The sequence below is a fragment of the Thunnus maccoyii genome, chromosome 17 (assembly GCF_910596095.1).
Source record: "Thunnus maccoyii chromosome 17, fThuMac1.1, whole genome shotgun sequence".
Classification (NCBI taxonomy): domain Eukaryota; kingdom Metazoa; phylum Chordata; class Actinopteri; order Scombriformes; family Scombridae; genus Thunnus; species Thunnus maccoyii.
This window is the reverse complement of record NC_056549.1, coordinates 17,978,918-17,992,479: the sequence shown is the minus strand read 5'-3', so window position 1 is coordinate 17,992,479 and position 13,562 is coordinate 17,978,918. Positions and strand designations below refer to the sequence as shown.

General features: G+C 40.3%; 1 protein-coding gene across 6 annotated transcripts in view; it reads left to right on the top strand.

Moving 5' to 3' along the window:
* utrn (utrophin) overlaps positions 1-13,562 on the top strand; it is a 182,938-nt gene that overhangs the window by 152,107 nt on the left and 17,269 nt on the right. For 5 of the 6 annotated variants that reach the window (XM_042391219.1, XM_042391218.1, XM_042391221.1 and 2 more), the window contains 4 exons: positions 3,881-4,017; positions 9,200-9,238; positions 9,745-9,810; positions 11,875-11,940. In XM_042391219.1, the coding sequence (XP_042247153.1) occupies positions 3,881-4,017; positions 9,200-9,238; positions 9,745-9,810; positions 11,875-11,940 (308 nt within the window). The remainder of the gene's footprint in view (positions 1-3,880; positions 4,018-9,199; positions 9,239-9,744; positions 9,811-11,874; positions 11,941-13,562) is intronic. The other variant, XM_042391220.1, reaches the window with a different exon arrangement.

Sequence of the window (13,562 nt, the reverse complement as noted above, 5' to 3'; positions counted from 1 at the left end):
CTGCACAGATTTTTATCCCCACACCATGATTAATACAAATTGACATCACTCTTGCCCCTTGCCTCTATGTCCCACGTCCCACGCAGTTGATTTCTCCAACTTGTTCCACAATCAACCCTCCTGACAGACCTCTGGCTTCATTTGAATTTACATGAACAAATGGTAAAGTACTCATGGCTCTCTGAGGTCTTTTTATAATGTCTGCCAGAAAGCAATATTTCACTTTACTACTACGCAGAGAGAAGAATATTAGAAAAGGGGAGCTTGGCGAAATTGAACATTGCTCTCTTTTCTCAATTAGGATCGCAGACTTGCGGGCCAACTCGTTTCAATATTGCTTAACGTCAAACTTTGAGTGACTCAAGTGAAGACTTTCCTCATTTCTGTTTTTTAATTTGCTTTTTCAATTTTGCAAATGGGATAGATATTGACTTCGGAGGAGCAGCTGTAGGGAGCAGTCATCATTCTTTCCCAAGTTAAGATGCCCAGCAGCTGCCTGCCATGACTTTGAAAGAACATTATCTTATTTTCAGCTGTGTTGCAGCAACAAACACTTAGAATGTTGGTTAAAGATTAGCGCTTTGTTACAGGGTTTGTTACTCACACAAGCATTTACTTGCCAACTTCATGAAAAAGTAAGAAATAAACAATGCCTTCTTAGAGGATTCAACATTTCTCCTTGACTTTTTTCCACATTTCCTAGAGTGCATTCATTCAGTAACACTTAAAGTTAAATTATGCTTCTCCAGATGTGGCCAGTTCAATTGATTAGACATGACTACAAATTATTTGTGTAAAGTACATCTACAATATGTATAGCAGGGGCACAGTAAAGAAATTGTTGGGCTCTCTTAGACTCTCTTAGAGCTGGTCACCCAACCAAGCTGAGTAGCCAGGCATGACAGACCCCAGATGAGATCATGAACTTAAGGACTACGCTGATAAAACTGTTTTAATGGCAGATCTGGTTAGAAGGACAATCGGTGCGGCGGAGATCTGTTCTGTTTGGCAGAAAAGAGAGGCTCATGACAGCAGCCTGGAAGCTGCAAAAAGGCCCGTGAAAGACTGAGAGCTTAAGACAAAAGATTGTATGCGCTGATTAAATGAATATTTGAACTTATCAGCCATAATGTTAAGCTCCGTGTCTGCCAGAAGCCAGTCACAACTTATCACCATCACAGCTGTGAAGAATGGCCGTGACAGCCGCATACTGTCCAGAGGCTTTTCAGCAGAAGCAAGTGGAATACACAAAGGGAGCAATGGATGGAGCCAAATACAGGCAAATTATTGAGGACAGCTCGCTTCACAGTGCCAAACACCTTAGACTGATACAACAGCTTATGTTCTGTTCAAACAATGACCTAAAGCATGCTGTCAGATCAATACTGGAATGGCTGTAGAACAAAATTAAGAAAAACCTTGAAAAGCTTTGACAGGAATCCAACTGAAAAGCTGCGATATGACCTGAAGCTTGTTGTTCTTAGACAGCGCATATATATAACCAGAATTTTGTAGAACTGCAAACAAGGCTGTAAAAAAAACAAAAACAAAAAACAAAAAAACAGCCAAATCCAGCTGTTCCAAGCTCACAGATGTATCTGAGACCCAAATCTGTAATTCCTGCCTGGGGGTAATCAAATGAAAAACTTGAGTCACTTCAACTGAACTTATCTGACACCTTTGAAGGTGCAAATTTTTTTATTGTTTCTCTTGGTTTGCTCTAAAAAAAAATCACAGTGTAATATATAATCATATTTACCCCTCTCCCTACGCTCAAACCATTTTGTGTTTCAGTTTTATTCCTTTGAAAATATCACATCTATATTGAATAATGAAGCTGGGCAGATGCTACAAAAAAACAGTTTTTACAGAGAGTCAATGATTCATAGTGGCTTCTGTGAGACTTGGTGCGGTCATTTAATAAGATTCTTTCTTTCATCTTTGTCATACTGTTTATTTTATGGCCACAATATTGCTTTTTTTTATTAGTTTTTGATTTTATGGGAGTGGCATTTTTATAGTTCCAATGGGTTTTGTCAGTGATACTGAGGAAGTTGGGTTTGCTGCTGTGCTGTATTGATTACTGTAATTTTATTGTTTTTACTTTTTGTAAGTGGAGATTTTATTTCGCTTTGACTGTGACTGGTGTGTCCCTGGCGTCATTTTATTGGAACTGAAAAAATAACTGAAAATGTCTAGCTGTCACAAAACATCTGGTGCCCCAGTGGTTAAGACGCCCATCGTATAACTGCAACGTCTTTGGTTTTACTCTGGCCGGCACCTTTGTTGTACGTCATACCTCATATTTTTCTCTCCCTCCTATTGTCTTCTGTCTATATCTACACAAAAAATAATCTTAAATAGAAAAAGATTAGGTCAAAACCAAGTATATGGCTGGATTGTGTGAGATTGTGGCCAATTTGTTACAGGAATAGTCAGTGATAGTGTCTATAATGTGAATTCCTGGATATTAAATGTTTGCCAGCAAGTTTCTGTTGTGGTCCCAGGAATATTTGCTGGTAAAGTGTAGTGAAGCAGCATATCACATGGTTTAAGCTACATTTGAGAACAATATTTAGGGTGCTTTAACTGTGTGCTCTCTCTCTGTGCCTGTATGCCTCTGTTTTTTCTGCCTCTTTCCCGGTCGATGATCATGGAGGCTGCGTCGGAAATTGTAAATGACAGGTTTGACAGCATTTTGGGTGCAAATTCAGGAGGCTTATCTCCGCCTGGTTACCGCAGTTGCAGTCAAATCAAGCGCACCTGCAGAACAGCTGCCCCACACTAAACTGATATAACCGCTACATGAGTCACATGTTTTACTTGCAAGACTGGTGTTTTAATGCTATTGTTCATCGTTTGTGATGTGAAAACATCAGAGAAATAAAAAGCTTGCGTCCTGCTATTAGTTCAGTTATAAAATCCAAACACACCACAGAGTGTCTCTCCTGCCGGCTGCTGACACCACTGTCAGCCACAGAGTCGATCACACTGGACGACAGAGGAGGAGACAGTAGAGACGCTGGTATGTGTCTGTTTAAACAGGAGTTTAACCAACTTCACTGCATTTAACACCGGAGGAGAGAGCGTCAAAGCTCAGAGCAGAAACACAGTCACTCTGCATAGCGCTCCTGTCCTCCGCTTCCATCATCTCACGCCGATTCATTATTGACGAGCAACAGCCACTGAGGAAACTCCCAACAGTCAGCCGGCCGACCAATGGTGTAACTTCATCACTCACTCACTCATAGACAAACACAGTTATAGGGCTGGTTGTTGGCCAGTCCAGCCAAAAAAGCACATCTCTTAAGCCATACTGAAAGGAGCATACATAAATACACACACACACACACACACACACACACACACACTCGTGTAGATAAACTTGTACCAACCCTCCTCCAGCTTTAGCGTAATTGATCTGTAATTGCTGTTAGTTTGCTCAAGCTACCATCTTAAATTGCGTGGATTAGTCAATAAGCCTTAAGTGAACTCAATAGAGTCTGTTCATTTAAGCATATCTGTCCACTGTGGGAGTTTTGTACTTGTGTGTGTGTGTGTGTGTGTGTGTGTGTGTGTGTGTGTGTGTGTGTGTGTGTGTGTAAGTGTGCGCTTAGTTGTCTGAATCCTCTGCAAAGGGATTTTCTCCCCCTCTGGTCAGACTGTTGTGGTAATTTGTTGTTTGCTTGTGAAGCAGAAACCGCTTCTGCAGGAGGAACACCTTTGCTAAGCATCTAATTAACAAAACACATTCTCCTCCACACAAATGCAAATGCTGCTTGTGTGTGCACAAGAGACAGTGGAAATGCATAATCTCACACACACTGCAATAAATAACACACTGTCTTTCTCTCTCTCTCTCTCTCTCTCTCTCTGGTAGACGACATCAGGTGAGGACATGCGTGATTTCACCAAAGTGCTGAAGAACAAATTCCGATCTAAGAAGTACTTTGCCAAGCATCCTCGGCTAGGCTACCTTCCTGTCCAGACGGTTCTAGAGGGCGACAACTTGGAAACGTAAGTAACACTTGAGTGTCTTTATGAAACAGAACAACACTCATATCTGATCGGCAGACGTAACTGTTGTGAAGCTCTAGATAATCACAAAACTAAGTTCATTTACAGATTGTGACAGAATTTTTAAACTGTGTGTAAAAGAAGTTATTCAGTATGGGACATCCATAACATTTAGGGACAGATTGAAAAAGGAACGGTCAAAATCAAGATATTCTCATTTTTGATTTCTAGTATACTGTAGGTCAATCTCCAAAAACCTTGAATCCTACATTTCCCACAATGCAACCTGATAGTGTCTTTCATTAAAACTTTCCTGCTGAGTAAACCCAAGTCTTCCAAACTTCCAAACATGCACCCAGTTTGTAACACCAATAATACCCAGTTTGTAGTCTTCAATCCCAAACTGAGATAACTCCAGTGATGTCACTTTGTTTTATTGTCAAATCTCTCTCTCTGTTATAAATGTCCTCAAATGGCAATCAGTGCATCTCCATTTATCAAAAGTCTCATGCCTGACACTCTCCGGGCAGTGTTAATTCCCAGCTCACTTTATGTGCTTATTCACCTGTCGGCCCCAGTCTTTATCAGGTGTGGTAGCTGCACTGTAGATCTTCTGTCTGTGGCACCGGCCCCAGTGACTACGTCTGACTTATGTCCCTGCTCCTGCCATCCGTAAATCCCCCTGGAGAGCCGTTTAACTAGGCCCACTTTATGCAGATGCCCCAGGCGGGTGCCTCATCCTCCCCACCGGAGTGTCTCAGTTGCAACCCTTTTCGAAATAGCAGCCCATTTTTCATGTGTACTTTCACACGTCGTTTATGTAAATTTTCTACGTTTTATCTATTTTTCTCCTGTCTCCTTTTGTCTGCCTGTCAGTATGTTTTGTATTTTGTGGAATATGCCGTCACTCAGTCACTTCTAATGTTACATTTTGACGTTCCCACTTCATGCTCTTTTACTTTTGAACTATGAAGTTTTGCATCTTGTAAGCACGGAAAACTCTCAGAGATGTTCATGCGTGCGCACGCAATGACTCACCTGTTCACTCACAATAGATTTTCCCCCGACATCCAGTTGTGCACAATCACCTCTCAGATGGATTGCACTCCCTCTTTCAACCCTCCCATCCTGGCCCGCCCTCCTCCTGACCCCCCTCCATTCTCACTTCCCTGTGAAATGACTCCTACAGAGCTGCCTGCCTGATAAATGCCTCTAAAAAGTAGACGAATTGTGGCGAAACACAGAGATCTTTTCAAAATACGGCAGAAGGGAACGGACACTTAGAGAAATGTAGGACTATTTCATGGTCATCATTTTCCGTCTATTTTCTCGGATTATGTCTCCCTTGTGAGCTGTGGGCTTGCTACATCTAGCCACAGGCTTGTGGGCACTTTAGACAGCTTTATGTGCAGAAAGAATCCACTATCTGTGATTTTTAGCTTTTTAACTGCTTACAAGATTTGGCTCAAATATATAGTAAGACTGGTGTTAAGAAATGCTGAGTATACCACATTTATTTTAGACCTTTATTGTCACAGTGAAAATGAACACTGTGCCCTAAATTGAAATGGATTTTTCTGTAATTGGAACAAGGTTTAGGTCCCTGCTTAAAAAGGGATTAAACAGATTAGGTAAACAGCAACACATTTGCTACCATGTTGTTGGTAATAAGCATATAAGCAATACAGTGCACACAAGAGACAAAACAAAAACTTACTATTGACATCATCCTGAATAACATCATCACAGAGTTTGAGTATTGCTTTTAAACAATATTAAGAGATTTAATTTTTAAAATCCCCCCCCCCCCCCCCCCCCCCCCCCCAAACCTTTATAATGTGCTGTCAGGCTCTCTTGGTCGTCTTAACAAATGAATCTCCTAAGAAGTTGTAATTTTTAAAGTACTGTAGCTTCAGAAGAGAAAATGAGATAGTCTGCTGTATAATTGCCCTCCCTAATGCACTCACTCACTTGCTGTCGCTCTCCTTTCCACTCTTGTATCATCGTTTCTCTTTTTTAATTCCACCCACTCTGTTTCTCTCCACCTTGAGAGAGCAAAACACCACCTACTCTCACCTCCCACTTATATCTTTGCTTCATTTCACACCAGATAGGATTTTTGATTTGTCACAGCTGTATTTGATAATGTGAAAGAACCATTCTAATGTTTTTTTTGTTGTTTTTTTTTTTTTTTTTTTTTGCTTTTTATCCAAAATAACCAGATAGAGAAGACGAGTCTCTGCTACATTAAGCTTTGCAGAGAGGTTAATGGGTTCGGACGTGCAATTGAATTACTATATTTTGTTTTTCGGGATCAAGTCTCAACACAATAATTTTCTTTTGATCACAGAAAACAAAGTTAAAGAAGAATGATGTCCTCTGTGCCCTCTGCATGCTAGCAGGCAATGAGAGAGAAATTTATACAGGACTGAAAAGTAAACCTCTGTATTGCGGTTAATTAAAGATGATAACTGCAAAGTAGTTTTTGAATTTAGTACTTATTACATTACGGACAAGTATAATATTTAGGGATGTATAGAGATAAAATCTGACACTGAACTGTAAAGCAAGGTCCACATCACAGGGATATATGACCAGACTCCCATTAACATTTTCATTGACTATAAATCCTGTTAAACACGTTGCTCCAAAATCTCCCATAGGTGTTGGCACCTATGGCATCTGGTACCTTTGAAGGCCATAGCAGATTTACATAATTTTATATTCATCAAGCTTTCTCATTTTGTTCAGTCATTTATTAAGGTGTGTCCTAATTTGTCACACATGTGTATGAACTTTATGAAAGAAAGAAGCCCAAGAAAACTGGTTTGTAATAAATAGCACACCTCTCAGGTGTATGAAAGATGAAAACAGGACACTCTCTTTATGTATCTGTCTATCTCAGTCTACTCACAACACACACACATACACACATATGTTTCTCTCTCCAGTCCTCTAGCTGTCCTTTTGACAGACAGGTAGAGGTGACAGCATGCAAAGACGGTCTTTTACCCCTGACAGAGAAAACGGAGGACAGGAGAAAGCAGAGAGGAGTGCTAACTGTGACAAAGTGACTACCTCAGCATAATGGACTCATTTGATTCTGAGAAACCTTTCAGACCATTCAACCCCACCCTACCACCAAAAAAAAAAAGAAACCAAACAGTGACAACTACATAAACAGATGACAAAAGATATTAGCTATTTTGGCAGTGTCTTCTCAGTCAGCGGTTCCAAGTTTTCTAAAGTAGCAAGTGTAAGTATTATTTGAGCAAGCCCATTCAAAAACCTTGCTCTTCGGCACAAGTGTTACAACTTATGAGTGGGTGTTAATCCTTAGCAAAAGGTCCATTACCAGTTGTTTACCCCAGGCTAGACATTCAGCCCACTGGCAAGACGTTGACTTTTATTTTATTTATATATATTTTTTATAGAGACTTTAAAGATGTTAAAATGTCTTGCCCTGTGTGCGCATTTAAAAGGATTTATTTTTTAAGATGAGGCAATAAAATTAAAATATTCATAGTAGACTGACTGATCCTTTGTCTTTGGGTTCATTGTAGCTATGAAATCTGCCTGTTCAGACTGAATACCAGTGGAAGTGAAATGTGCTTTATTCATGCTGCTATTGTACTTCAGCAGGCACAACAAGCCTTCCATCTAAAAATACCACATTTATCACACCCCAAACACTCCCAAGGTCTTTGCTGTTGCGATTCCTCCCCTCTCTCTCTCTCTCTCTCTCTCTCTCTCTCTCTCTCTCTCTCCTTTAGTCAGCTTTCCTTCACCCATTTTTTTCCTCACACTTCATTTCCAATTTCCTCTCTCTCCCTCTCTCTCCCTGTCTATTACAGTAACTTGTGTTATGTACATCTTTTAAAGTGCACCCATCTGAAGGTTAAATTGCCAAGTTATGACATTAGATGTGGGTATGAAAAATTTGGGTGAAAGAAAAAAAAAAAAAACATCAACACAAGGCTATACATTCGTGGCAAAGATGAAAACTGACATCCTGGAAAACAAAATGAGCACACTGACTGTTCTTTCTGGCAAAGATGTCGACGGGGGCGTGCAAACTGCCGCAGCACCAGCTCTGAGTAGTTAGCTCAGTCTGCCCCGCCGACCCCGATCTCTTTTTCTCTCACTATCTCTGTTTCTTTCTGTCTTTTCCGTCTGAATCCCCTGCTACATTTCAAATTCTCCTTTCAGCTACAGAAGTGTGACTACAGTAGCTGCCCCACTGTGAAAAACATAACCACCATGCCACACGTCTCCCTCTGAATTTCCCGGCTTTCATGTGGGAACAAAAGTGCGAGGCGGAAGAACTTTAACTGTTATCTTACCAATTCTAACTAGCCTCCTCCATGAAAATAACACTTTTTTTTGGCGACTTCAAGATAAGAAAGTGTCTAATTTATTTACAAATAACAATTTATGATCTGCGTCTCTGAGAATAGCAGCAATTATCACAGACTAGAAACCAGAAACTTTAAAAGTCACACACCCTAGTTGGTCATATTTAATTTCCAGAAACTCTAATGACAAGTAGCTTCATTTGCTGGGTTCTTATACTCGAAACACAAGGAGTTTTTTTTTTAGATTTAATAGAAAATAGGTTCTAAACATGTTTTTTTTGGCATGCTATTTGACTAAATCCTGCTAGAAATAAATAAGAAAAGGGAACAAATTTGGGACATATCATTCTGTATGCAGGAAGAACTGTAAAATCAATTTAATGAAATGTGTGTGACAGTGGCTAAGTCAACTGACTCAACCCTTTTTCTCTGTGAGCTTTCATGCTCTCACACACATACACACACACACACACACCACATGGGTATATTACAGTACGCTGACAGATCCACTTGCCCATTCTGACCCTTTCAAAACTGACTGTCAACCTACAAATTTCCTGTGTCACAAGTTTATTTTGAAGTGGCTTTCAGATAACGTCACAGGGGATACTCACAACCTCATGTGGTGTATTTCAGTGACTGTTTTACACTCTCCTCTGTGTTGAGTCCAGCTGCTCAACTGTTGGATAAACTCAACCTTCCACTTCTTCCTCCACCTGCTGTGTTTTTGGTTCTGACCCGCTGAGTGGATTTGACCCTGAAATGTTTTGTGGTACCTTTATTCCCCTCCCTCCTTCCCTCCCTCCCTCCCTCCAATTTTCTTACAGTCCCATCACCCTCATCAGCATGTGTCCGGAGCAGTACGAGTGAGTATCTCTGAGCACCAGCAACAACAATCTCGTCTCCAGACTGGAATGCCTTTAAATGACACCTCCTTTTACTCCTTTCTCCCCTTACTCACCTCCCCCTAAGCCCTCACACCAACTAAGCCATGACTGCACTGCATGTTGCCTGCCCGCCTGCCTGCCCGATCCACTGGCTGATCATGCGACAAAAACTCACCCACTGTCCCCTTACCGTCACCTTCTTCTCCTCTTTAAAGCATCCAACTAGCATACAGTTGCTCATCCCAGCAGCCGCTGTCAAAAACCATCCAACCATACCGTAGATCATCCTGCTCTCCTATTTCTCTTTCTAGGATCATCAGATTTGTTTTTAGGTGATGTTGTGAAGGGGCATTAGATTGTACGTGTGTGTGCGCCTGCCTGTTTTGAGCGCGTGTGTGCATGTGCCTGTGAATGTCTGTGTGTGTTAATGAGGTTGTGTGAGCATGCCGAATCTCATTCATCTCCATTACCCCATTCATTTCCAGGCTGTCCCAGTCACCTCAGCTCTCTCATGATGACACCCATTCCAGGATAGAGCAGTATGCCAGCAGGTACGCACCGCATTCTCCAATCATCATCTCATCAGCTCATATGCCCCAGAGCAGACACACCTGTGTGAAGAGTTGCATTTAAATGTTGCACATTTGAAAACTGTTAAAGAGCTTCATTATAGAATGATAAATACACTTTTAAAGGGTCATAACAGTGTTTTTGCTAATTTACTTAAAGCTGTAAATCCAAATGATGTCAAATCTCTTTATCAATTGATCCTGTGCTTCTTGGAGCGGAGACGTTACATTGTGGAAAATTTCCTTTTTTTCTCCTCTGCTATTCATTCTCATTACACGTTGAAACAGATTTTGAAATTACATTGTTAGTTCAAGATCAAACACAAACAAAGCACATTGTGCCAAAATCTATCAAAGAACACTGTTGCTAATTTTGGAAAACTAAATTGACTCTTTTGAGCCGAAACATTAAAGATTCAATCCAAATACAAGTGGAAGGAAATTGCATTTTTTTCCACGAAGGGGATGAAAAAAGCCTTTATTTATGTGCTAAAAATGTAATATTGAAACCTGTTTCACCATGCAATGACAGTCAAATGAGGGAAGCAAAAATGCTTTTCTCTATTTTCCTTTCATATAGCACCAGAGCCATTATCTGGATTGCTATCATGGCCAACAATCTATACAAAGCAAACGCTCCACAACTGTTCGGTTAACTTAAAATATTGAATCCTGAATGTCAGTCTGAATTTATTAATATATGCATGATGAAAAATGTTGTATTTATAGATATTTTATAACACTGAGTGCAGTGGGAAAATGTTCTTTCTTGGTGTCAGGCAAAGTACAAACAACAACAATCATAAAACAGACTTTTGAACATTGTGTATCTGCTTTTAACTTTGTGCATGCATATATTAAATGTCAGATGACTGTCAATCTCAGAGAACATGCAGCCACCCACCACTTGGGCTGGTGACATTATGGATTTACTGCTGAGATCAGAGTAGTAACAGATCGGGCTGATAGCTGTTTTCAGCCGCCCACTTCAAATGATCCCGCTGCGTACATCAACACACCCATGTACACAGCTTGCAAGCTGCAGTTAATCATTACTAACATCACCAAAATAATGTTATTCTGTGCTGAGAATGAAAACCTGTCATGTTTGATTTCAAGATAAGCCTGGATATCGAGATCCACAAATTTCACACTAGCACAAATCCCATCTTGTCCCTCGAAAGAATCTCTAACCAGTCCAAAGCTTATCTTCCCCAAAGCGGACAAGGGTTACTTGTGTCAAAACTGAAATGGAACCCAGTGTGTCCTTCCACACAAAGCTTTAATCATGAAGGGTCTTCTGATGTAACCTACTACTGGTCACACACCATTAACCTTCGCTCAGCATTTCTGGCTGCTTTGTTTTATCAGCAACAACAGACATAAACCTAGTGAAAGACTATTTTAACTGAAATACAGACACTGGCGTTGTCGATTATATTTTAAGTTATGGATTTGCTTAAAAATGTATGCAATGATGTGATTTAACACATGGAATTCCGACTTAAAAGCTGTCCTGTTCTGTCACTTCCCCTCGTATTTCATCATAAAGGATGGTGTGTGGATCATGCTCTTAATCTGCTGGACAAGCCAGTTGCCTCTCCATTACAGACTTCAGTAAATACAGGCTTTGATCTGGGAAACCAGCCTCATTAGCATGGCTGCTAATGTTTTCCCCACAGCCACATGCTGCTACACACACACAACCACATGTCTCTGCTGTACATGGACGCCTCCACATGCATGCCTACAATGTCTCAAGAAAAATATGCTTGTGCACACGTATACCAGAACATCGTCAAAGTTGCATCAGTCACTGATGTATTTTTGTCATAACTTAGGACCTTTATCATTTATAACCAGCTTGGAGGCTTAACTACATTCACTACATTCTTAAATTTTAATTGGTGTCCTGCTGTGGCACCGACATCCTCATTTGTTGACATGGATGTGTTTTTCATTTTAATGACATGATGACGACTTTTAGATGCTTCAGTTTTAACTGGTAGTTTAAGTTTCAGTCACTGATGAATGTTTATTTCTCAGGTTGGCTCAGATGGAGCGGTCCAATGGCTCTCTGCCCACAGACAGCAGCTCAGCCACAGGAAGCATGTAAGTCACCTTTGGTAATTTCCTACATCGCCCAAAACATGACTACAGTATGTTACCGTCAATCATTGTCTCACAGATTTTATTTTCCAGTTGCTGTAAACGATTATAGGCCCTGAAACATTTTCTTATAAACAGCTCTATGTTCATAATGTACAGACATATATACATATGCGTTTTTGATAATGCATAATTAACAATGCCCTAATAATGTTTAATTTAAGGGAATTCAGATGAACATTTACTCCAAATAGCAAAATTTGGTCTAAAAGTCAAGTGAAATGTTATTATAATTATTATATTATATATTGTTATAATATGTTATCATTATTATATGTTATAATAATAAAGCATCTCCCTGTGCACTGTTTACCTGCCACAGTGGACCAAAAACATACATGCCTTCAATGTATCAAAACCAGCCAAAGAAATGACAAGGTGGAGTGTGAGAGAATTGAGAAAGGTTTTGGGAGAGCAGAAGAAGTGTGGTGATGTGGTTGAATACAGCAGGAAGGAGTTTTAGAAGAAATGGATTAGAGTGCCAACAATGAGAAGTGAGAGTGATTGGTTTCAGGATGTCTGATAACGGCCCGTTATCTTTGATCAGAGGAGATGAGAACATGGCAAAGAAAGGAAGAAATCACAAGAATGAGGGTAAAAGCTCATGAGGAGCATGAAGTTCCTGTTGGTGTGTGTGTGTGTGTGTGTATGGGGGGGGGGGTATATGTGTGTAGACGTGTAGATCCTCTGCAGGCCATTTGAGTTGAAGGGTGTATTAGTCTCTTTTCCCAAATGGGATTCTAATCGGCGGAATGAGCTCTTAAGGTTCAAACGCCCTCTAAGCTCATGGCATGAACGCACATGTGTGTTTAAACAGAAACACACACGCACGCATTTGTCACTGTGCTTCTTTTGGGAGGGAATTACTTTTCATTCTGCCAGCGTGTTTTGATAAGACTCTTGTGGATCTTCAAGATTTCCCAAATCATAGATCATTATCATAGATTTGCAAGAAATTAGCAAAGTGTGTAGCCATGTGTGTAATATATTTGTGCTTGAGAATGTCACAGGTTTCAGAGAGTAGAAAGTAGCACATAACCAAAAAAAGTGTGCTTGTAAAAGTGTTGAAGAGTGCACCTGGAGAGCAAAGAGATACACTGCATGACAAGTGAAAGAAAGGGAAAAAAGGTTTCCTTGAAAAATGAATACAGCACAACAGTGGAAATGCACATGGGAAGATGGTTGAAACCTTCATCTTTGGTGAAGATGAAGTGAAGCATCAGTTTCATTCTTTTTGTGGGTTGTATTCTCTGCTGATACGAATGCGTTGTGTGGACCACTGCTCCCACACTTCACCTTCATCTGACCTTGATGCTTGGAATAGCAGTTTTAGAAAACATAAGGTGTTCGATTGAAGACTCCCAAAAGCCGCATTTCTCAGTGCTCACTGCTTTTCAACTGATCAATAGAAAGATAGAAGAATAAGAAGACAAAAAGTGTTGCTGAGCAGGGGAAGGTAGAAAGAGAGGTGGATTTATTTTCCTCTCAAAGCTTTCGTAATGTGGGACAAACACATTATCCCCAGTCCCTCATGCTATTTTGTGCTTTGTATGCTGCCTATTTAA